This window comes from Saccoglossus kowalevskii, chromosome 18 (assembly GCF_978046115.1).
Source record: "Saccoglossus kowalevskii chromosome 18, keSacKowa6.1, whole genome shotgun sequence".
In the NCBI taxonomy this organism is placed as follows: Eukaryota; Metazoa; Hemichordata; class Enteropneusta; family Harrimaniidae; genus Saccoglossus; species Saccoglossus kowalevskii.
Window position 1 is genome coordinate 16,958,327 of NC_140658.1, and position 23,777 is coordinate 16,982,103.

Genomic DNA, 23,777 nt, shown 5'->3' on the forward strand with positions numbered 1-23,777 from the left:
GAGGTCCATCTAATGTACCAGCATACCAATTATCAATGTAATTGAGCTGGTAGTTTCCAAGAAGATATAATAAAAATAATAACAATATTCGCCAAAAATATGGAATTGAAGATATCGTACCTACTAAAACATAGAGTGTGCCGCTTATGATAAACTCGATGCGAAAGTAGTTTTACCTCCTAAATTCGAAAATATCATTTGTGTTACCAAAGTATCAAAGTTTTGAGAAGAAGTCCGAAGTCACTTTTTTCACCAAAAAAGACAACAATTATTTCTGTTTTTAAGTAGCAGAAGTTGTTCCCAATCTGTTGCGTTTCCAATGTCATATTTGTATGTAGAACAAAAAAACAAGTTTCAGTGATAGCAACAGCAAAGCAAAACCACATGCCCATGTATAGGCGGTCCACTACGCTAGGATTGCTATTAACATTACTTATGTTTGTGAATTCCAGTGTCTTCACCTAGTAATTTGTCTGTGATTTTTGCTTGGCCGATTTGAAGTTGTTCCCAATCTGTTGCGTTTCCAAGGTCATATTTGTATGTAGAACAAAAAAACAAGTTTCAGTGATAGCAACAGCAAAGCAAAACCACATGCCCATGTATTGGTAATCCGCTACGCTAGGATTGCCATTAACATTACTTGTGTGTTTGATTTCCAGTGTCTTCGCCTAGTAATTTTTCTGTGATTTTTGCTAGGCCGATTTGACTAAAACTGTGTAGGTAGAACACACCTTCACTCTTGGTTGTAAAATAAGAAAACAAATTCCACAGCAACAGCCAAGAAAATGATTTTTGGATAGCTTCGCACTAAAAGTACCCCCTCCTAAAAAATTACGATTAAAAAGCTCATTCTACTCAGCTTGAGAGTGGACACAAAGTGATTATTATTTTTTTCGATATCTTTTTTCATTACCATGAAATTTGCTGGGTGTTAAAATCGGAAAAAAAGTCCTGGTCAATTCAAAACAATTTTTAAATACTTTCGCCGCAAATGTAAATGCCGAAAACATGTTGAATGGAGCGGATCGCCAGCGAGACTATTAGTTCGTTGATGTCGTTTGTCGTCCGTTAACAACAATAATAGAGAGGTAAGGGTAGCGGGAAGAAAGAAGGGTGATATAGGCAAACAAATATGTAGGTTTCCCCCACTGTTGTGTACAATATTCCTATTGTTTAAAGATTAGCCAATATGTAACAACTATCATAATTTATATGTAGTTTCCCTTTGTTCACATAGAAGATAACACACTGATAACAAGTGAATTATGACTACAAATGTACCAGGGGTCAAGGATCACGCGCTTCTTTATTTTGTATTTGTTTTAGTTCGGTAAATAAAGTTATTATAAAGCATACAAGTAAGTAAAATGCCACAAATACAAAGGCAGCTAAAACATGAGACATGAGGCGTGTGCACATCAGAGCCAATATTCTTGGCTTCATCGTGTATGCTGCCATTACCAAGTTCAAATAATATAGGCCAAGGCATGACTGGGAAATAGTGATGACATGTTCAAATGTTTTTTTTTTTCATTTGGTCACATGTCATTAAATGAACATAAGTACGTATACTATTATGTTATACATGCTTTGAACACAATCGCGAAATCATGTTAATAACATTTAAAAATAAAAACAAAATGGCCGCCAAGTTGGCTCAAATCAGAGTTGGAGGGCTTTGGGGAACAACGCTGTGCTAGCACTGAACAGTTTTGTTATATTTATGTATGAAAATGTTACGTCACATACCTTTACCAAAATGCAGGTAACTTTATGTGCTGACTACCACACGTTGAAAGGGTTGATGAGTTTCGTTTCTGGCAATGGCTACCTTGCGCTGTAACTGAAAAAGAATAGGCAGTAAATTATTAACTTATATTGGACTAACTTCCTTAACCACGCCAACTTCCTTAATTCCGACATACTAGCAAAACACAACTCATTTGCTTTGATCACGAATTCGTTTGGGTGTATTCCAATGGTATAGTATACTATTGGCGTATTATATTATTCGCAAAACGAAACGAAACGTGATAAGACACATAATAAAAATTTACTGAAGCCAACTGGGAATGACTTGGTTCATTAAGAATCTGTTTTTATTTTAAAAAACAATTGGATAAACTCATTTTGTTTTCAAAATCCATACTAGTATTTGTTTAAATTTTTTTGTTTTTTCAATATCCATTTTCGTTTTTAAAATCCGTTTTCATTTTTAAAATCCATTTTTATTTTTAGAATCCACTTTCCTTTTTTGAAATCCGTTTTCGGTTTTAAAATCTATTTTCGTTTTTAAAATCCATTTTCATTTTCAAAAAACGCTTGCATTTTGAAAATTAATTTTTTTGACTATTATGTAGTATATATGTATTTTTCACTTTGAAGAAAACTATCCAGAATTTACTGACAAATCACTGTTGTTTCCCGTATATCACATTAACTTTAATATTATAATTGTCTTTAATGAAATTCTCATTTCGATTCGATATTCGATTTGGTTTCTTAATGTCATTTTAGCAAAAAATACTTACATGTACATAACGGTGGGTAGAACCAAAGACGCTTTTTCATAAATTAAACAAAAAATAACAATAAAAAAATACAATTTAAAAAAAATTAAAATTATAAAAAATGGAGTCAATCAAGTTGTTTTTCATGTTCATTATGACTTAGTAGTTAAAAGTCGCGGTTGCAAAGTAATGGCGGTTTACTTTTTAGCCTTGTTGCCGAGTTTCATTATGGGGCGGAGTTTCTTTTCTTTCGTCAAGTAACACTACAGCAGCGAGATGGTACTGATAAACGAATGGCATTGTAAAGACTAGCTGTGGACCCATAACAAAAACTTGTGACGCTAAATGGCATCGCAAATAAAAGTCAATAAAATTACACCAATTCCATGTATAACGCAACCGAAACTATCACTAATCGATTGCACATTTATTAAACACTCACCAGCGCGAAAACTGACTAAAGTTATGCACCCACAGCTGTGTAAATACATGCTTACTGTGGTCTCCAGGTTGAGTTATAAATAGAAGTTCTTGTAGTATTTTTTTTTCTAAATTGAGGAGATATTTTAATTATGAAATTAGTTATCATGTGACGTTACTTTTCGCCGGAATTTCAAATACAGATTTGAATACTACCATAGCCGAACCAGACATCGAAGTCTAACAGGACGAAAACTATGTGATACAGTTGCATATGTGGATTTTAATGCTTTAACTCCAGTCACTGATTCCTTAAGTGTTTCTAACGTCGCCCTGATTTGACACTTTGAATATCCAGGTACCAGAAATTCGTACAACCACACAAGTTATTCCCAATCTGATTAAAATCTGATGTAGTGTACGGGCTTTAAATATTTTGGCTATAAACTTATTTTAATTTTAATTTTTTATTACTTTTGTTATTAATGCCTTTTTATTTTATTTTATTATTTTACTTCAATGAAATCTCATTATTTAGGCATCGGGTCAGATGTATGTAGAGCGAAATTAAAAAAAAATACAAAATCAAAGTAAAATAATAAAATATAAAAGTAATAAAAAATAAAATTAAAATAAGTTTATAGCCAAAATAATTAAAGCCCGTACACTACATCAGATTTTAATCAGATTGAAGTTATTCCCAAACTTTCCAAAATTATAGCATATTTTCCTGGACGGATTTTTTTTCACAGAGTTTCACTCTCCCTCTTGTCATATGTGCTGCAAAATGCGTAATTTTAAACTAGTTAAGAACCCGCACACGAGGTGCTTTGGATTAATGTTTAACCTGACCCAATGACCTTCTGACAGATTGTTAATAACATAACTCATATGGAACACAACGTGAAGCAGTGATCTTTATGTTATACCTTATAGCCTATGTACCCGGGATAAGGAACAAGAGTTTATTGTGTTTAACCACAAGTACAACCAAAGACATTCTATTGTCTTTGGTACAACATTGTACCTACAGACAAATGTTCTTCAAAAAAGGTTGGCTACAATGAAATTTTTCATCGAATATGTACTTTAATACGTGAGCAAAATACTAGACATATACACTACATGCAGGTAGTGTGACAGCAATTCTGGGACAGTTAGAACCATAAGGAAATAGGTCAGTCATTTCCGGTTATCTAGAATTTGCTTATGAACATGCATTGATGCTTTTCACAGGGCGCTAGTGACACATATTTTAGGAGTTCAAAGGGTCATTATGTTCAAATGAACATAAAGTTAGGTGGTACTGCATACATGTAGGTACTGTCTGCTAGCATATGTAATTCATGTTACTGCTGCTCACCATAAATGAGCCTGTATAAGCCTTAACCCATAATTGAACCTTCCTTCTGTTAGCAACTGTACATAAATCTAAAATATGGCGCTGTCAAAATTTGGCGAGCAAGCTAGGTAAATTTCTATGGTGTGATTTGTGAGTGTTGACATTTTGTAATAGTGTTTTGACATAATATGCTTGCATGTGTAAGCTTTTATAGCCAAGTAATCAAGTGTTTTTTGTTTTAGCAACACTAAATTGATTATTAATTTGTGATAATATATACATGTTCAAAGGTCGTTCTCTTCGTAACTTCTCTTGTAATTGGATGTCGTCCATGATTACCGATCTGCCAGAACGGATATTTTTGACTATATTCTACCAACAATCCTATCGCCTGAACTTGTGTATTGCAGTAGACTAAGATTATTACATTGTTACACGAGAACAATTGAGTTGATGATACTTACTTATTTAATTATAATTTGTCAGGGACTCTAACCTAGCATATTTTTTGGCGATTCACTCCGCTAGGATTGCCATTAAAATCAACTGTTGGGGGGGGGGGGGCAATCTGATTAAAATAAGATCCTAGTTTGGGCTTTTTTTTTTGTTAAAATAATATCATTCATATTTTTTTCATATATTCTATTATTTTTTTTAAAATTTGTTTGCTGGTATTTTTTTTTAAGTTTTGGGAATCGCGAAAGCCCACAAGGATCTGACCAACTGCCTATACAAATCGCGTTCAAGTCTCGTAGAATCAACAACCAATCAGAACTCGTGTTACAAATCACTTTCTAGAGCAGGAGAAGCGACACAACAAACAAACACATGAACAATGGTAGACTTGTTTTGTATCAGAACGATCCGGCAAGGTCGGTTGTGGCCCTGGTAAAAAAAAGACGTTCCAGCCCCAAAACAGTTTGGTCAATCCGGCCCTGGTATAAATTATATTCGATACGTGTTCATATCTAATGTTAATATATTAAATGCATAACGAATGTTTGACTATCTTGTTTAACAACTTATTTTTCGTCTTTTGCAGGGAATTTTTACGGTTTCACACCATATTTTACACAATGCAACAGATGTTTTTCATTTACTCGCCGCCGCCTTTGTACTAAACACTGTATGTACGTGGACGTGTGTGGCCCACAGACATATAACTTGAATACACATATAATGCAATCAGTTTCAGTCAGGGTTCGAATACACATTTGTAGTTTGTCGCGTAATGAATTATGTAGCAGTTTATGTAGGCAGACAAAATGGTTTTATTTGTCTATCAGTAAATAAACAAATTAACTGTTTCTTTGCACGTTGTGCTTCCGGTTGTTGAGCAATACATTTCAGTTCCGCTCAGGGTCCGCATTTTTGTTGTTCGTTTGAATGTGTTTCCATCGGGAATTACGTGAATAAATTAAGAACAGAAGTCGGAACGTAACAATGTAGCAAGATGCCTCACTTTGTCGCCCTGTTAAATGCACGACTTCTCGTACTTTATACGCAAAATTACAAACAATGACCTGTCGGTTGGCGGCAGATCATTGTTTAAAGAAAAAAATCACGGCTAAAGGAAGGTGTTAACAACTTGAATAGAAGTGGGTACGTGACTGATGATACCGCTGGTACGTAATGGTCAATATTATGAACAATGAATATGTCGTTCACACACTCATACCGTCACATGTTACGGTACGTCGCATTATATCAGTCCCACTGATAATGAAAAAAATCACCCCATGTTACGGTATGTCGTTTTATATCAGTCCCACTGATAATAAAAAAAAATCATCCCCTGTTACACTACGTCGCATTATATCAGTCCCACTGATAATAAAATAATCACCCCATGCTCAGACTAGTAATACAACAGACTTGCAAAGCGGCGTTTTCTTTTGAGGTAATGCGTGCCACGTTTGTTTAGGTTATCAGTTCTTATCGTACGGAGTAAACGTTTCTGAGCAACAAGATTTTCATTAGATCTCACAAAATAACGCGAGATCTATTTATATTACAATAAACTATCGCGATGCATCGCGAGACAAAGACAGGAAGTGGCATAGACGACAGTAGCTGTCAGTGAACTTCGAAGATGGCATTTACGGAAAAATTTGGCGAATCTAAGGACGATAATTACGAGTGGGAAGCTATTTTAAGAGAACATTTTGACAAAGATAATGACAATTTCTCTGAAGAACTTGGCAGTCCTAGATCGGCAACCCCTGAGCGATCTCGTGTTTTTCATTTCTTGAAATTAAGAATAAATAGAAATATACTGGGCTATTTCCGAAAAAGCGCGAAGTGTGCAGAATATCCAGTGTTCGGTAAACTTCGACGGTGTCTATGCCAATGCTACAGAGCGTGGCACACTTAGCATATACAATTAACCCGATTAACACCTTAAACAATAGGCGTTGCAAGTCTGTTGTATTACTAATGGTAATGGTCAATATTATGAACAATGAATATGTCGTTCACACACTCATACCGTCACATGTTACGGTACGTCGCATTATATCAGTCCCACTGATATAAATAAATCGTCCCATGTTACGGTACGTTGCGTAATATCAGTCCCACTGATAATAAAACAATCACCCCATGTTACGACACGTTGCGTTATATCAATCCCACTGATAATAAAACAATCACCCCATGTTACGGCACGTTGCGTTATATCAGTCCATGGAGCTAAAAAAAATACAGCCAAAACAAGGTCAGCTTGGACGTTCAGTTGCGAGACATAACAAAAAACGCAGCCAGTGATACATTTTGAAAATAAAAAAAACAAAATAAACGCAATCAGAGGCGCCGACCACATGCGTTAAAAATAAATAGAACGCGTTGTAATATAATTATTATAATTATAATTTTCCCAACGCACTTATATTTAATACATTAACGAAAAACACTACAAGAAAAATATAAATCAGGCTTGTAATTACTAGTAACTCAACTCGAACGCAATATTCATCACTGTAAAAGTGGATAAATTCGAACCAGTGGGTACGTGACTGATGATACCGCCAGTACGTAATGGTCAATATTATGAACAATGAATATGTCTTCACACACTCATACCGTCACATGTTATGGTACGTCGCATTTTATCAGTCCCACTGATAATAAAAAAATCGTCCCATGTTACGGTACGTCGCATTATATTAGTCCCACTGATTATAACAAAAATCGTCCCATGTTACGGTACGTCGCATTATATTAGTCCCACTGATTATAAAAATACCTCAAACTAGGCAAGGAAATGTTACACATAAATTCAATTGAAAACAGCAGATTTAATGCTATATTTGCTGGATACTAATCACGTTGATTAGAAAAATGATTCACTACACTTGTTACTACATGTACATGTATTTAAATATTCATGTGTGCTTTGACACCTTGTCGCTGGAGTCATGGAGCTAAAAAAAAGCTCCATGCTGGAGTCAAGTGACCTGTTTGCTACACCTCTCATTACCAGTTCAATGATTGTGTGTACTTTGACACCATGCCTGAACGAAATTTGTGTACGGCCCTTGCATTGTGCTAAAATGTAAGTGTTAATTGGCTACATTCTTTCCATGAACTTTGATAAATCCTACAAAAGACGGAAAATAAGTTGTGAATAAGATAGTCATACATTCGTTGTGCATTTAATGTATTAACGTTCATTACTAGACAAACCACGAATGTGCATTCGAACCCTGACAAAAACAGATTGTGTTATGTGTGTATTCTAATGTCTGCGGTTCACGCAGGCGGCGGCGAATAAATGAACATACATCTGTTGCACTGTCAAACACGGTATTAAATCGTGAAAAATAAGTTGTTAAACAAGATAATCAGACATTCGTGTATTTAATATGTGAACATTAGATACGAACACGTATCGAATATAATTTATACCAGGGCCGGATCGACCAAACTGTTTTGGGGCCGGAACGTCCAAACCAGGGCCGGAACGTCTTTTTTTACCAGGGCCGCAACCGACCGGGGTCGGATCGTCTAGAAATCGACTTGTTTGACTTGACTTGCTGTATTTTTTTGGAAGACGTATACCAAGTTACATTGAACAGTGCAAATACGTAAGTTATCGCTATCGATTTCAGTAACTATTCACGTGCCTTGTTTTTTGAGCTGCCATTCACTAGTTTTTAGCTTAGAAAATGATTAACGTTATGAATTATTGATTTGATTGAAGATTTCCGTGCCGTAACGAAACATTCCTAGGCGATTTTAATATGTGGTTGGTTGCCGAAATCGTTAGAACTTAAAAGACAAAAGGTCTCTGCCGAAATCTAGCAGGAAATAATGCTTATAAATGACACTAGTTATACAGGGTCGGCTTAAATCGTAGTAGCGGCAATTTTGGGCGTCTTTTATTATTTATAAACAATATTTTCTATTAGACTTGGCAACCAACCGCAGACGTTAGATCATCAACTTCACATCCCTGTAACACATTATACTACTAGTAATTATGGAGATAATTGGTTTTGTATTTTGTCCACACAGAATAATCATGACAACCCAAACAAACCTGTGTGCAGTTTGTGATTTATAGTTCCATGATAATCCAGATATCTTATGTGATGTGTTACAAGATATACAATTACCATCATGGACTCTACTATGTATACAGTTGGTGTTTTCATCGACCTAAGTAAAGCGTTCGACACTATAGATCACAAAATCCCAGTCCAAAAATTATGTAATTATGGCATTTGTGGTGTTGGATAAGTAGCTATCTCAGTAACAGCAGGTCTGTATTGATGGTATTAACTCAGATCTAATAAGTATAAGTCATGGCGTTCCGCAAGGTTCAATTCTTGGACCAACTTTATTTATACTATATGTAAATGATATCTGTAATGTATCATAATTGTTAAAGGTTATTTTATATGCAGATGATACTAACATATTTTTATCTAGAGAATATGAAGAAGTTACACTTATGGTTTATGGCTAACAAATTATCTTTAAATATTTCTAAAACTAACTACATGATTTTCTATTGTAAAAATGTAAACAGTGTTCATTCAATCAAAATCAATGATGTTTATATTGAAAGAGTGTATCATACTAAACTCTTATGTGTAGAACTGGACTTTAAATTCCAGTGGATAGAACATGTGAAAAATATTCAGATTAAAGTTGCTAAAAAATACCTGTTAGACTCATCTGTACTTAAAAATCTGTATTTAACCCTTATATTGCCATATCTTGTGTATTGTTGTGAAATCTGAGGAAATACTTATAAAACTACTCTAAATTGTTTATTTTTACTCTAAAAAAAAGCTACAAGAATTGTTACACAAGAGGGATACTTTAGCCATACAAAACCATTATTTTATAAACTAAATGTATTAAATGTATATGATCTAATTGAATTAAGAACCATGCTTGTAATGTATAATGTTTATCATAAAAAAGTCTCAGAAAACATCTTGAAGTACTTTACAAATACCCATGAAGTACACAGCCATAGTACAAGACAACATTTAGATTTCTGTATAAAATGTAGAAGAACTACTCTCAAGTCAATGTGTATGTCATGTTATGGAGTCAAACTTTGGAATACTAGTAATATCAAAAAATATATTAAATATTGCAATAGTCAAACAATGTAAACACCTCTATGTAAAGAGTCTGTTAGATAAATACAATATCCAAAAACTGCAGTAACTTAGTATCTATTTAATGTTTAACTTTTGTCAATTATTTCCCCGTATATTATTTACCAGAACCTTGCCATGCCAAAATCATCACATCCCCTATAGTCACAATTTATACAGGTGGCAATGCTTCTTGTTGCCCTCTTTTCTATGGCTGTTATATCTATCTGCTTGTAATTTTAATTCTTTTTTGTATGTCACATTTAGCAGTATAGAAATAAAAGGCTTTGTTATTTTTGTTATCATCCATGTGTGATTTATATGGGTTTTAATGACAAGCTTGTAAAAGCTCAGAATACAAATTGGAGGTGTTCATGATGTAAAAATAATTTGCAAACTAGCTAATTTACACGAGTAAATTATTCGAACAGTAATGCCATGTAGATACATCAATGTATAATATCCCTATCAAATTTGGTGCAAATCCTTTGATTTGTTAACAAGATAATTTTCTGGAACACACCTTAAACTCACATTTGAGCCAAAAATGAATCATATAATTTGTAATAAACAATTATTTATTTACATTAATGATGGGTGTTTTTTTTTACTCTGATTTTAAATGAATACATGATCAACAAAGTGATATGTACATGTACATTGATTTATTCAGTTTGGTCTGCTTCCAAACTTTCATTAGAACATGAAGACTGTGATGAATCTGCCAATACAGCATCCGGTTCTAAACTGCACGTGTCATCTGATGACTCGTCACAGTAATGGACCATATATTTTTCTACACAGTTAGCATGAGAGTCGCAATTACTACAAGAACAGATCCGTTTACATATATCACAGCAGTTGTGATGTGATTCCTTGTTTTTTAAAATACTTAAGTCTTTACTGGATGTAAAATCTTCAAATAATTTAACTCTCCTACAGAGAGTATCATTTTTGACATAACTTTTTAGTTTTGGACAAATGTCGCGTAACATTCCACCGTGATAAAATAACACGGCATGAGATAGTTTACCATCTCTTCCAACTCTGCCAGATTCTTGTATATAGCTCTCGAGATCAAATGATGGCCCATAGTGAAGTACATGGTATGTTGATTTCATGTCAATGCCCATACCAAGAGCTGTTGTACAAAAAAATAATCTCAAAATTAGAAGTAGATAATTTAGTTAACTTCTTTAAGTGCGATTCCTGGACTGTATTATCCGTCTTGCTGTGATTGAGGGTATTCCTCCTTAAAAAAATGATAAAGTGTTCCTGTTGCATCAATAGATGAACTGTATACTATTGTCCTAGGGGATTCATGTAGATCTTCTCGTAGCTTGTCGACCATTCAATAACATGTTGATAGGATATCTCGTTGAATCTTCAAAACAGATAGTCTGATGTTATCTCTGTTTGGGCAAACATTTACAACTTTGCAGTTTGCATAATTAAACTTTCCTTAATCTGATTTTGCAGACATTTTGATGCTGTTGCTGTTAATGCCAAAACTCCGACACCAGGAAAAAACGATCTCAGTTCCCCAGTTCGGGATGCCTCTTCTTGTGCCTTTCGTCTGCTTTTGTTACTTGCATCAGATTTTTCACCCCTGTTAAATTGATCAAAAAAGTTATGCTAAATTTAGATGTTAATGAAATTCATGTTGAATTCAAGATTATGTCATGTTTGTCATAGTTTTATCATTATCGGTACTGGGCCATCAGGATACTCAAAATAAAATAAAAATCGAGATTACATGAGTCCAAAATGTGGTACATGTATATGGTAATAATGTTTGTTTTTTTCACTTGTTTCTCAAAAAAATCTGACATAGGATGAACAAATTGTATATTAATATAGTGATACAAATCCCAATATTGTTGAAAAATTTCATAAAATTTACATAAGAATTTAGTCAGTTTCCAGATTATATATACAATGGAAGTTCTTTCCCATGATGCAGTGAGTGGTTTAGAATTACAGATCGACTCAAAATGCCTCTAGTGTCAATTATGGAAATAACATGCATACAAATATTACAAGCAAGCATACAATCAATATACTTACCACTTTTGAATAGTATGAACTTCATCAACTACCAATAATACAATCTTATCACCATGATGTTGATGTAGCATGTCTATGAAGGTGTGCTTTGTTCCCCTGGGGTACCATATATATAGGTTGGCAACTTTCTATCAATCTGGATATCTCTGGCCAATTTTGCACTAAATCCCAACAAAGTCAAACTGTCTATCTGGAAGAATTACCAATTAATCAATCACTTAGAAACTAATCACCAAGATATTGAAATAATAACAGGAAGTATAGATTTCGAAATGAGATGAACCAGTCAAATTAAACAATTTCCAGTGACAGTACTGTTGTGCAAGTAAATTACCATTTATAAAATAAAACATTCACTTGGTCACAGTCCCTCTATAGAGGATAGAGGGACTGTGACTTGGTTATTCATTAATGAGACAAGAGGCGACAATATTAAAACAAAACCTCCTTGTATCCATGTTAATGTGACTAACATGAGTGGTAGGCGATTGACTAACGATGCCGATCCTACTTTAGGTAATTTTTTATTATCCAAGAAACGTTCCGAGCGCCTGTGAATAACACTGGTGTACGAGGCGCGGAATATAAATTTATTATTTTGTGTATACTAGAAGAAAACGTACTAATAATTCATAATTACGTACGTATTGGAGGCCGTGGCGTGTGTGTTTTAAAATGATGTGTGCATTTTAAACAAGCAGCCTATCGGCTGAGATAGCTCCGCTGTTAGAAATGCACATTTCATTTAAAGAACTGAAGACATCATCAGAAAATGAACAATATGTATAGTATCAAAGCAATCGGACTTACAGTTTTTAACAAGAAGTCGAAAATATCACTTTCTACCAAAAATTACCAAAATATTCACCAAAATTAGAGAATTGAAGATATCATCACGAAATGAACAAATCTGAGAAAGGTCTACATGTAGTATCTATATATGTAATATCAAAGCAATTGAACTTTTGGTTTTTAACAAGAAGTCGAAAATATCACTTTTTACCAAATATGACAAAAATATTCACCAAAATTATAGAATCCAAGATATCATCACGAAATGAACAAATCTGAGAAAGGTCTACATGTAGTATCTAAATATGTAATATCAAAGCAATTGAACTATTGGTTTTTAACAAGAAGTCGAAAATATCACTTTTTACCAAAAAATTACAAAAATATTCACGAAAATTAGAGAATTGAAGACATCATCACAAAATGAACAAATCTGAGAGAGGTCCACATGTAGTACCTATATATGTAATATCAAAGCAATCGGACTTGTGGTTTTTAACAAGAAGTCGAAAATATCACTTTTTACCAAAAATTACAAAAATATTCACCAAAATTAGAGAATTGAAGATATCATCACAAAATGAACAAATCTGAGAGATGTCCACATGTAGTACCTATATTTGTAGTATCAAAGCAATTGGACTTGCGGTTTTTAACAAGAAGTCGAAAATATCACTTTTTACCAAAAATGATAAAAATATTCACCAAAATTAGAGAATTAAAGATATCATTACAAAATGAACAATTCTGAGAGAGGTCCACATGTAGTACCTATATATGTAATATCAAAGCAATTGCACTTGCGGTTTTTAACAAGAAGTCGAAAATATCACTTTTTACCAAAAATGACAAAAATATTCACCAAAATTAGAGAATTAAAGATATCATTACAAAATGAATAAATCTGAGAAGTCCACATGTAGTACCTATATATGTAATATCAAAGCAATTGCACTTGCCGTTTTTAACAAGAAGTCGAAAATATCACTTTTTACCAAAAATGACAAAAATATTCACCAAAATTAGAGAATTAAAGATATCATTACAAAATGAACAAATCTGAGAGAGGTCCACATGTAGTACCTATATATGTAATATCAAAGCAATTGCACTTGCGGTTTTTAACAAAAAGTCGAAAATATCACTTTTTACCAAAAATGACAAAAATATTCACCAAAATTAGAGAATTGAAGATATCAACATGAAATGAACAAACCTAAGAGAGGTCTACCCAAGGTACATATACACCAAGTATCAAAGCATTCAGGCTTGTAGTTTTCAAGAAGAAGTCAAAAAAGTAAAACATTGACACGGACGACGACGACGACGACGGACAATCACTCATATGATAAGCTTCGCTCGACAAAGTCGACAGCAGAGCTAAAAAACTCTTTTTGATAGAAATTGCTGCCATAAAAAAAGCATGTTTTTCAAGCTGAGAATCCTGACTGCTACCAGTCAGATGAGTATTGTAATACAAATATTCATTCCTATGATACACTTATATCAATAGACAAGCAGCCTATCGGCTGAGATAGCTCCGCTGTTAGAAATGCACATTTCAATTAAAGAACTGAAGACATCATCAGAAAATGAACAATATGTATAGTATCAAAGCAATCGGACTTACAGTTTTTAACAAGAAGTCGAAAATATCACTTTCTACCAAAAATGACCAAAATATTCACCAAAATTATAGAATCCAAGATATCATCACGAAATGAACAAATCTGAGAAAGGTCCACATGTAGTACCTATATATGTAATATCAAAGCAATTGGACTTGCGGTTTTTAACAAGAAGTCGAAAACCAAAAATTACAAAAATATTCACCAAAATTAGAGAATTAAAGATATCATTACAAAATGAACAATTCTGAGAGAGGTCCACATGTAGTACCTATATATGTATTATCAAAGCAATTGCACTTGCGGTTTTTAACAAGAAGTTGAAAATATCACTTTTTACCAAAAATGACAAAAATATTCACCAAAATTAGAGAATTAAAGATATCATTACAAAATGAACAAATCTGAGAGAGGTCCACATGTAGTACCTATATATGTAGTATCAAAGCAATTGGACTTGCGGTTTTTAACAAGAAGTCGAAAATATCACTTTTTACCAAAAATGATAAAAATATTCACCAAAATTAGAGAATTAAAGATATCATTACAAAATGAACAATTCTGAGAGAGGTCCACATGTAGTACCTATATATGTAATATCAAAGCAATTGCACTTGCGGTTTTTAACAAGAAGTCGAAAATATCACTTTTTACCAAAAATGACAAAAATATTCACCAAAATTAGAGAATTAAAGATATCATTACAAAATGAATAAATCTGAGAAGTCCACATGTAGTACCTATATATGTAATATCAAAGCAATTGCACTTGCCGTTTTTAACAAGAAGTCGAAAATATCACTTTTTACCAAAAATGACAAAAATATTCACCAAAATTAGAGAATTAAAGATATCATTACAAAATGAACAAATCTGAGAGAGGTCCACATGTAGTACCTATATATGTAATATCAAAGCAATTGCACTTGCGGTTTTTAACAAGAAGTCGAAAATATCACTTTCTACCAAAAATGACAAAAATATTCACCAAAATTAGAGAATTGAAGATATCAACATGAAATGAACAAACCTAAGAGAGGTCTACCCAAGGTACATATACACCAAGTATCAAAGCATTCAGGCTTGTAGTTTTCAAGAAGTCGAAAAAGTAAAACATTGACACGGACGACGACGACGGACAATCACTCATATGATAAGCTCCGCTCGACAAAGTCGACAGCAGAGCTAAAAAACGGCGCGACTGTGCGTTTTAATGGTTTGTGCTTTAAAAAATCATGTGTGTATATTAAATGGCGTGGGTGTTTTAAAAAACGTGTTTTAAAAATGATGTGTGAATTAAAAATGATGTGTGTCTTAAAATGACGTGTGTGTTTTACAATTATGTTAGGCACAGCAGGTGATTTTAAAATCCAAAAGGGATAACTACAGTTCTTCATTTACTAAAAGACCCTTCCTAAGAAATAAGGAATCTGTTAAAATTTTTCACAAACCTGCATTAGCCATCAAAATATAGACATTTCAAAATCAGTTCTGATTGTTGAAACCTGGAAACCCTAATTTGCATAATAATTGGTCAATTTTCGGCTTTTCCACTGATATCTCAGGTACTAATCATCACTATGACGATATAATTAATTATATGCATGGATTTTTACCCAAAACTAATCACATCTGTGCATTAGTCCAGAGCATCTATGTACCAAGTTTCATCAAAATCTAATGAATGGCTCTTTAGATATCAGTGGAACAGTCAAGGAACAGCTAAAAATTAGCTAATTATCATGCAATCAGGTAATTAATATGCATGGATTTCAACCAAAACATAATCAAATATGCACATTAGCCCAGAGCATCTATATACCAAATTTCATTAAAAACCAACCTATGGTTCTTGAGATATCAGTGGAACAGACACACACACACACACATACATACATACAGACAGGGTAACTGCAAAGACTCCCATTGTGTGCTTCACACACGGGAGTAAAAAACAACCAGGCTGGTTTCAGAAAAAAACCCACAGAACAACTGATCGAATTTTTGTATTAAAAATTCAGAAACACATTAAAAATGAACAAAAACTTCATGTTTGTTTTGTAGATTTTGCCAAAGCATTTGACAGGGTATAGAGAGTAGGGCTATTCTATAAGCTATTACAAAAATAACATTAATGGCAAGATTTACAAAATAATAAAAAACATGTAATCAAAAACAAAAGCTTGTATTAATATAAATAATTATATAACCAAAGAATTCACTATTAATAGAGGAGTAAAACAGAGATGTATAATTATCCCAACTCTTTTTAACATTTGTATTAAAGATTTAAAGAATAGTTTGGATAATGCCATTACTGAATAACCACTCCTGAATAATAACACTGTTAACTCTATTTTATATGCAGATGATTAAGTCCTCATTTCCACTACCCAGGCTGGTCCACAGACATCATTAAATACACATAGTTATACATATCTAGGAATCACAATAAAATCAAATGGGAATTTGCCGATGCCATATCAGATTTAGCAGTTAAAGCTGGAAAATCAATTTACATCATGAACAAAGTATTTTTAGGAAATCTAGACATAAAACTAAAAACTAAAAATTAAACTATTTAACATTTACATAAAACTAATTTTGCTTTATGATTCAGAATCATGGGCCCTAGACTTGCAGGACATTCAGGACAATGCTAAATGGGACAAAACATCAATTGAAAAAATCGATATTAAATTTTGCAAACAAATCTAACAAGTAAATAAAAAATCCTGTAACTTAGCATCATGAGCAGAGGTGGGTCATTCATTATCCACTACTGCTTGGTGCAAAAGTTCAAGCTATTAATTGCTGGTTCCATATAAAGATCTTTAAGGAACTCCCAGATGATAATCTAACAAAACGAGCATACCTAGAACAAACACAGCACAATACAAATGGCTAAATGCAATACATAAAATATTGAAAGACAATTCACTAAACTTCATAAAAGAAAAAACACTCACTATGAAACAAAAAATCAAATTAATCAAATTTTAAAAACTTCCCTTGAAAATAAATATGCCAGTTTCTGGAAAGAAATAATTTCCAAAGAAAATACTAGTAGCAAACTGAGAACATGTGCTAATTTAAAGCGAACCTAAATGCGGCCTTAATTTATAGTTGTGTATATTCTAAACTGTATTCGAAATAATATTGCAGTGGTTTAATTTTGTTTTAATTATAACTGTAGCTTGGATAGGCATTTGAAGTGCTTGCCATATTTAACATCCAGGTACTTTTCAAAGCTATGACGTTTTAGTATCTGATCGCATTCGTATACGCCATTGTACATAGCCGTTCATGCTGCCAAGCATTGTGTACTATTAGTATAAACTCAATTTTTATATGCACAATGTGCTTTTTAAAACTTGGGTTAGAGCCTTATGCGTTTGAACCACAGTATTCTGAGAGTGAAAGCCCAATTGCGTTAAAGTACCGTACTTCCCCGATCGTAAGCCCAACCCGAGTATGAAGCCCATCCCTATGTTTTTACTTGGTATTTATCGAGTTGAGAGCATTCACGATTATAAGCCCAGAGTGTTTTTACTGGGCGTCGACGATATTCTTTAAAATATGCGTGTAAAAGGTGCGTTTCATTTTATAACAATCGTGATTGGCATGTTAGTTTGGTTTATGCTTTTAGTTTTATGAGAAAACTCGCATTAATTACAAGTTCAGAGTGCATGGCGAACGTACACAACGTGCTTCGCGTCGTTTCTATTCTGTCATTTACTTAGGATGAACATCGATGTTGCAATTCTGGAGTAATCCATATTTCTTTGAGTAGTAGCCTTCGAAAAGCCAAAAATGTGATCGTCAAGATGTGTACCTGGTTATTGGACATGGTTTACTTTGAGACTATCATGAAAGGCCTAGGGTTTGAACGATGAGACATGTTGGCGACCGAGAAAGGTGTTTAAATTCTTCCTCCACACTCAGTTTACCCACGGTTACTATTAACCGTCGTTTATATTTCGGAAATTGCGAATCGCCAGTTTTTAGGGAAAAAAATCATCGTTTTTTTCGTTGCAATCAGTGCTACAGTTCGCATTTTAACATTGCGGTAATTCACTTCCGCATTGCGCTAAAAAATCATCGTCAATAATCGGAAAATTTCATCATTACGACACATCATTTTGATTGGTTAATGAAAGACATGACCTGTTATGTCAAAGGAAGTTGTTCCAGGTCAAATCGTGCTGAAAAACCTCATGGTGGAAAATTGCTTTGCGTCGAGAGTTTGCGTACGATCGAAAACATATCAAAACGAAGATAAAGATAAATGCCTTCGTCCACTGTTTCCTCACAGACCCTACCCATTATTTCACCGTAAATTCAGATTGTATGTAAATCGTATTGTAATAAAATGTGTGTGTCTTTTATGAACTTGTTTGTTTCTTCATTGTAAGTATCGTTCAAATCAATGACCCATTTTTTTTCAAAAATAAGTATTATTTTCTCGAGCCCGGCGTGGTGAACGAATATTTTTTTCGAATAATTTTTCATTGTTTGCAAGATGGTTACAGTGTTTAACCCCAAAACAAAATCATTTTTTCTGAGTTGGTCCTCGAGTACAAGCTCATCCCTTACTTTTCCTTTACGTGTTTATGCCTCCGGGCTTATGATCAGGGAAGTACGGTATACTGTGACGATTCAGATCAGTCCAGTGTGAGTGATGAGAGTGTATCGTCGACAATGCCCCTTGTTCGGATGAAAGTTTTATTTCAAATTACACGGAAGTCTGTGAACAATCTGCTTGGTGTTCCTGTGACACTTGTCCCATGATTTGCCAGTGCAGCCCCGTGAATACATGGACGAAAATGTTTCCACCACCACCCTACGAAGTCAAGATTGCATACTCCAGCATCCATACTTTGAATAATTTGCACGCCGCACAGTGCAGTACTGGAAACAGCATTTATTAGACAGTTAGACAAAAAACAAAACAAAATGCCTGTCTCGATCAATCGCACATCCATAATATTTGTATGTTGATATGCTTGTAAATAACATTAACGTAAAAGTCAAAACAACCTAGACGAGAAGTCAATTCACCAGTCCAGCAAGCTATGGCTCCCTAAGTTGCTTTTATTTAATCAGATACTATTTCGTCATCATGCTTTGTTACCTTTCCTGTTTATACCTCACGAGGGCGTTTTTTTATGGCAAGATGGCGCAAACGGAAGTCCTTCCCAGGTTTATGGTTTCTCATATTTAAATCATCCTAACTCTGAAGATAATCATTTTTTGTTATTTTTTTTTTCAAATTTATAATCAATATACATAACTTGATAAATACAAACACCAAAATAGGCTCTATTTAGTTCCCCTTTAAAACAAAATACATCTTTGAGTCATATTTGAATGAACTTAACACTCATAAGAGGAAAATTTAGAATTAGTAACCATAACATAGCAATAGAGGAAGGCAGATATTCAATTCCGAAGAACAAAAGAATATGCAATAACTGTGAAATAAATTCAATTGAAGATGAAGAACATTTTCTATTGAATTGCCCAAAATATAACACACACAGGGAAAACTTCATCCAAAAAATTATGACACAACTTTCATTCAAAAATAACAATATATACAGTTCATATGTATACTCTCAAGCAAAGATCCAGATATAACTTGCCAATTATATTTACACAACACAAAGATTTAATTAATAATTAAATACTACCGGGGGTAGTTACGTTTTGTTTTTATAATATTCTTTACATATATCCTGTTATTATTCTAAAACTCTTTTATGCTGTACTTTTCTTATGAAAATCTTTTTACAGGAGGCAATAAAGTTATTATTATTGATATCTACCTTAAGTGTAGAAACAGGTTGGGACGACTGCACAATTCAGGACAGCAATAATGCGTTTATACCACGGTTGAGGTTGAAATGAATTTATTGTCCAAATGTCTCATTCAATTCTAAAATGACAAATAAATATAGAATAATAAACATACATGTACATGACTGATTCATAAAAAATACAGACACACTATTGCTCATATATCCTGACAATGAATTTGCGCAATAAACAATAATTACATAATAAGTACAGTTTTCATTTATAATCAAACTTCACTCAAAATTAGATCTTACATATGTAACAATGAAACTTACTACTTTGTTGGGTATACCCACAATTCCGGTTAGCCAGTTGCAGTTCAGAAAGCATTCATATACTTCGTCAATACCTAAATAATAAATTACATTATTTAATGCAAAATCATACAATAGAAATACACTACAGAAAACAATTAAAGTCAAAATACACATCATGAAGTCAACAATAATTTTTTGACTATTTAAAACCCTAGTACAAATCTTAATTCACAACGAAATACAACTATTAATTCAGACCACCATCAGCGTACTACATATTCATGAGATCATATGCAAATAGCATTGATCAGAGTTATGTCATTAATTAGCTCATGAATATTCATAATGACATCATCGCAACCCGAGCGGACAAACTTTGCGGTTCACTGCACTTGCATAATGGAGCCGATCACTCTCACTGAAGACGATGTGCCCGGGGCGAAACTGGTCCATTCTCTAATTGACAAGCATTCAAACGCTCAATTGTCCAGATGGTTAAAATGCAGGGGCCTTAAAACGAGTGGAAATAAGAGCGATCTAATGGAACGGTAAGCATACGCTGTGCCGGCAGCCCGCCGTTCCACTTCCGGGGTCTGTCTCAGACTGCAATCGCTGTATTTTTGACTATTTTTCTATCAAGACGTCCTCTTTCTGCTTGAAGATCTATTATAGAAAAACATTTTCAGACAGCATTTGCGGTAATCCAATGTCTACATGACTAATTTCCATTCAATTGTCAGTCGACGATGCGTGTCAGTAAGGAGTCGGTCACTCACATCGCCGAACGTACCGGGGGTAAACAGTAACCCAGAGCCCGTGTTTTGAATGTGAAAAATATTTAATATATACAATTTACCTATTTGTTTTTATTTTTGGGTTACATGCATGTAAAATTTTGAAATATACAATTTACTTATTTGTTTTTATTTTCGGGCCGCATGCAGGTAAAATATTGAAAAAACTTGTTAATAGCCATGAAATGACCAGTGATCAATTGTAAAAATATTCCATTCTATATTTTGTGTTATCCAGAATTCCCAAAATTTGCTTGAGTAAATCAAATAAATATTATTATAGATGTTTCTTGTGTTATAATTTTTAATATTTTTTTTTTATATTTCAGTTGCAAAAGTTGCATTAACAGTGGAGGATCAGTGGATATTGACCCAGCTAGATAAGGGGCACTGGGTGCAAATCAAGGAGAAGCAAGTTCGTTCATGTGGTACAGCTCAGATTGTTAATATCTTGCCAGTTACTGGTTGGAAGCACCTGATAGATATTGGCGATGAACTACCAGTAATAACCGAGGGTCATATTTATCACCACATAATAGAAAATCACCCAGCCAGCCAATTTTATCAGGATTCTGGTGATGAAGATGGCAGTGTATCAGAATGTCATACTGACAAACCCCTTAGAAGAGGAAAACAATTTTACAACAGTGGCAATGTTCTTGAGATCCAGGGGAAGCTACAGGGTGCAATTTTTTATTTCAAGGCAAAAGTTAAAGCAAGTATGAGGAGCACATCCTATTTCATCACTATTAGTCTATCGAATAACTCTGGTTTCGTGAAAGAATCAACATGCGAGTGCAAATCATCGGCATTAGGTAGATGCAGCCACGTTGCAGCTGTCTTAATTTACATCTCAAAATTTGACAAAACTACATGAAAAATCCCACCAAAATTACTGACGTGGATTACAGTAACAGAAAGAAAACCTCGGATGTGATGAATTTCGATCCACGTCCTCCTTCACTAAGAGACAATACCATGTCAATTCAGCAAAAAAACGAATTCATTATTAGTTTACAGAAGTCTGGTAGTCCACGTCCATCAATGTGGGAAACAATTATCCCTATTCACTACACACCATCAGAAGACCACATGGAGTGCATTAAAGCCAAAACTGACATTCTCATAAAGAATCTCACAGTACCTGGCATCACCGAGGTTACAACAGGACAGGGAGATAGTGTCTGACACTACGAGCGTCGTATTCGCATAACAGCTTCAGTGTGTAAGCAAGTTTTCACTTGTAAATCTGAGACGCCTGCTGAAAATATAGTGTTCAGTAAATTGTGGGGCAAACCAATATTCACTGCTGCTACTGACTGGGGTCAAAAAAACGAAGACAAGGCACGTAAAGAATTTCAGGGAACCCACGGAAATTTAGCTGTTAAGGAATCAGGGATGTGGACAAATGGCAAATACCCTAGCCTTTCTGCATCGCCTAATGGTGTGATCACCGACAAGGGCCAAAATATAGCAGTCCTGGAAATTAAATGTCCATACTGTTTGAAGACCGGAAATCCTGTTAGCTTTGAAAAAGATCTGCGTCAGAAGCAGGTAAAAAATTTTTGCTTGAATTCTGACCTAAAGCTAAAGCCAAAATGCCAGATGCAAATGGGAGTCTTGGAAGTACCCAATTGCTACTTCGTTGTATGGTCACCCAATGGTATGACATGCGAGAAATTACAGTTTGACCCAGTGTTCTTTGCAAACATTGTGAAACGTCTCACAAAATTTCACCAAACCAAATTGATTCCAGAACTGTTTGAAATGAGACTCCCCAGAAGGCTGCTAATGCTGAGCATTGAATGAGTAGTACAATATTTCCTCTATTAGAAGCGCACTTTATAAATAACAATGGTTTTCTATGGTTAAAATATTTTAACATTTCTTTATACAGTTATACTACTTTTTGTCTCGTCCCCATTGTTCTAACTGTTTCTTACTTTCGTTAGTGGACAGTTTTAACCTAATTAATTATGCATTCTTGTTAACAGTACTGTTTTATCAATAGATCAACAAGCCGGGACTGTTAATAATGAATGGGTTAATTTAAATATTCATGAGCACAACAGGAATGAAAAGCTGATTAACATAACAGGTGGCCACTGAATGAAAACAAAGAACAAGGTGGAATTTTCATTTAATTATTTAAATACGCAATGACGATTATACGATACATTTTAAAAACGTATTTCAAGTTTCATATTTCCTTTTACAAAATTCACGGACACTTGGGAAGAATCGGTTATGACAGTGGTATTAGATTTGTCCTCGTCTGTTGGGGTGGTGGATATGTCATGCGTTTTCGCTTCTTTCGCAGTTTTCGGTTTGGGTGGCTGCAATGCGTCTGACACCGCTTTCGTCTGTTCTTCCGCTTGTAGCTTCTAATTGCTAGACTGGAGTGACCCGTTCTTTCTGCTATTAGCTGCTCGTCGAAATTTTGCCGGAACAGCGTGGTTGCCTGTGTAACCTGTTTAATTAAAATAAAATACA

The 23,777-nt window shown here is 34.1% G+C and overlaps 1 protein-coding gene and 2 long non-coding RNA genes across 3 annotated transcripts; 1 reads left to right on the forward strand and 2 right to left on the reverse strand.

Annotated features, from left to right (window-relative positions):
* The first annotated feature begins 8,324 nt into the window (after positions 1-8,324).
* On the forward strand, positions 8,325-10,192 carry LOC146731628 (uncharacterized). The gene is made up of 2 exons (XR_014927016.1): positions 8,325-8,357; positions 8,788-10,192. It is a non-coding gene; the product is annotated as an uncharacterized LOC146731628 (long non-coding RNA).
* Positions 10,193-10,552: 360 nt separating this feature from the next.
* Positions 10,553-11,020, reverse strand: LOC146731629 (uncharacterized). Its single transcript, XM_085492968.1, has one exon. It carries the CDS (start codon positions 11,018-11,020, stop codon positions 10,553-10,555), a length of 468 nt encoding a protein of 155 aa, XP_085349094.1.
* Positions 11,021-11,229: 209 nt separating this feature from the next.
* Positions 11,230-12,042, reverse strand: LOC146731630 (uncharacterized). Its single transcript, XR_014927079.1, has 2 exons — positions 11,955-12,042; positions 11,230-11,496 (listed from the first exon to the last, which is right to left on the reverse strand). It is a non-coding gene; the product is annotated as an uncharacterized LOC146731630 (long non-coding RNA).
* Positions 12,043-23,777: the final 11,735 nt, after the last annotated feature.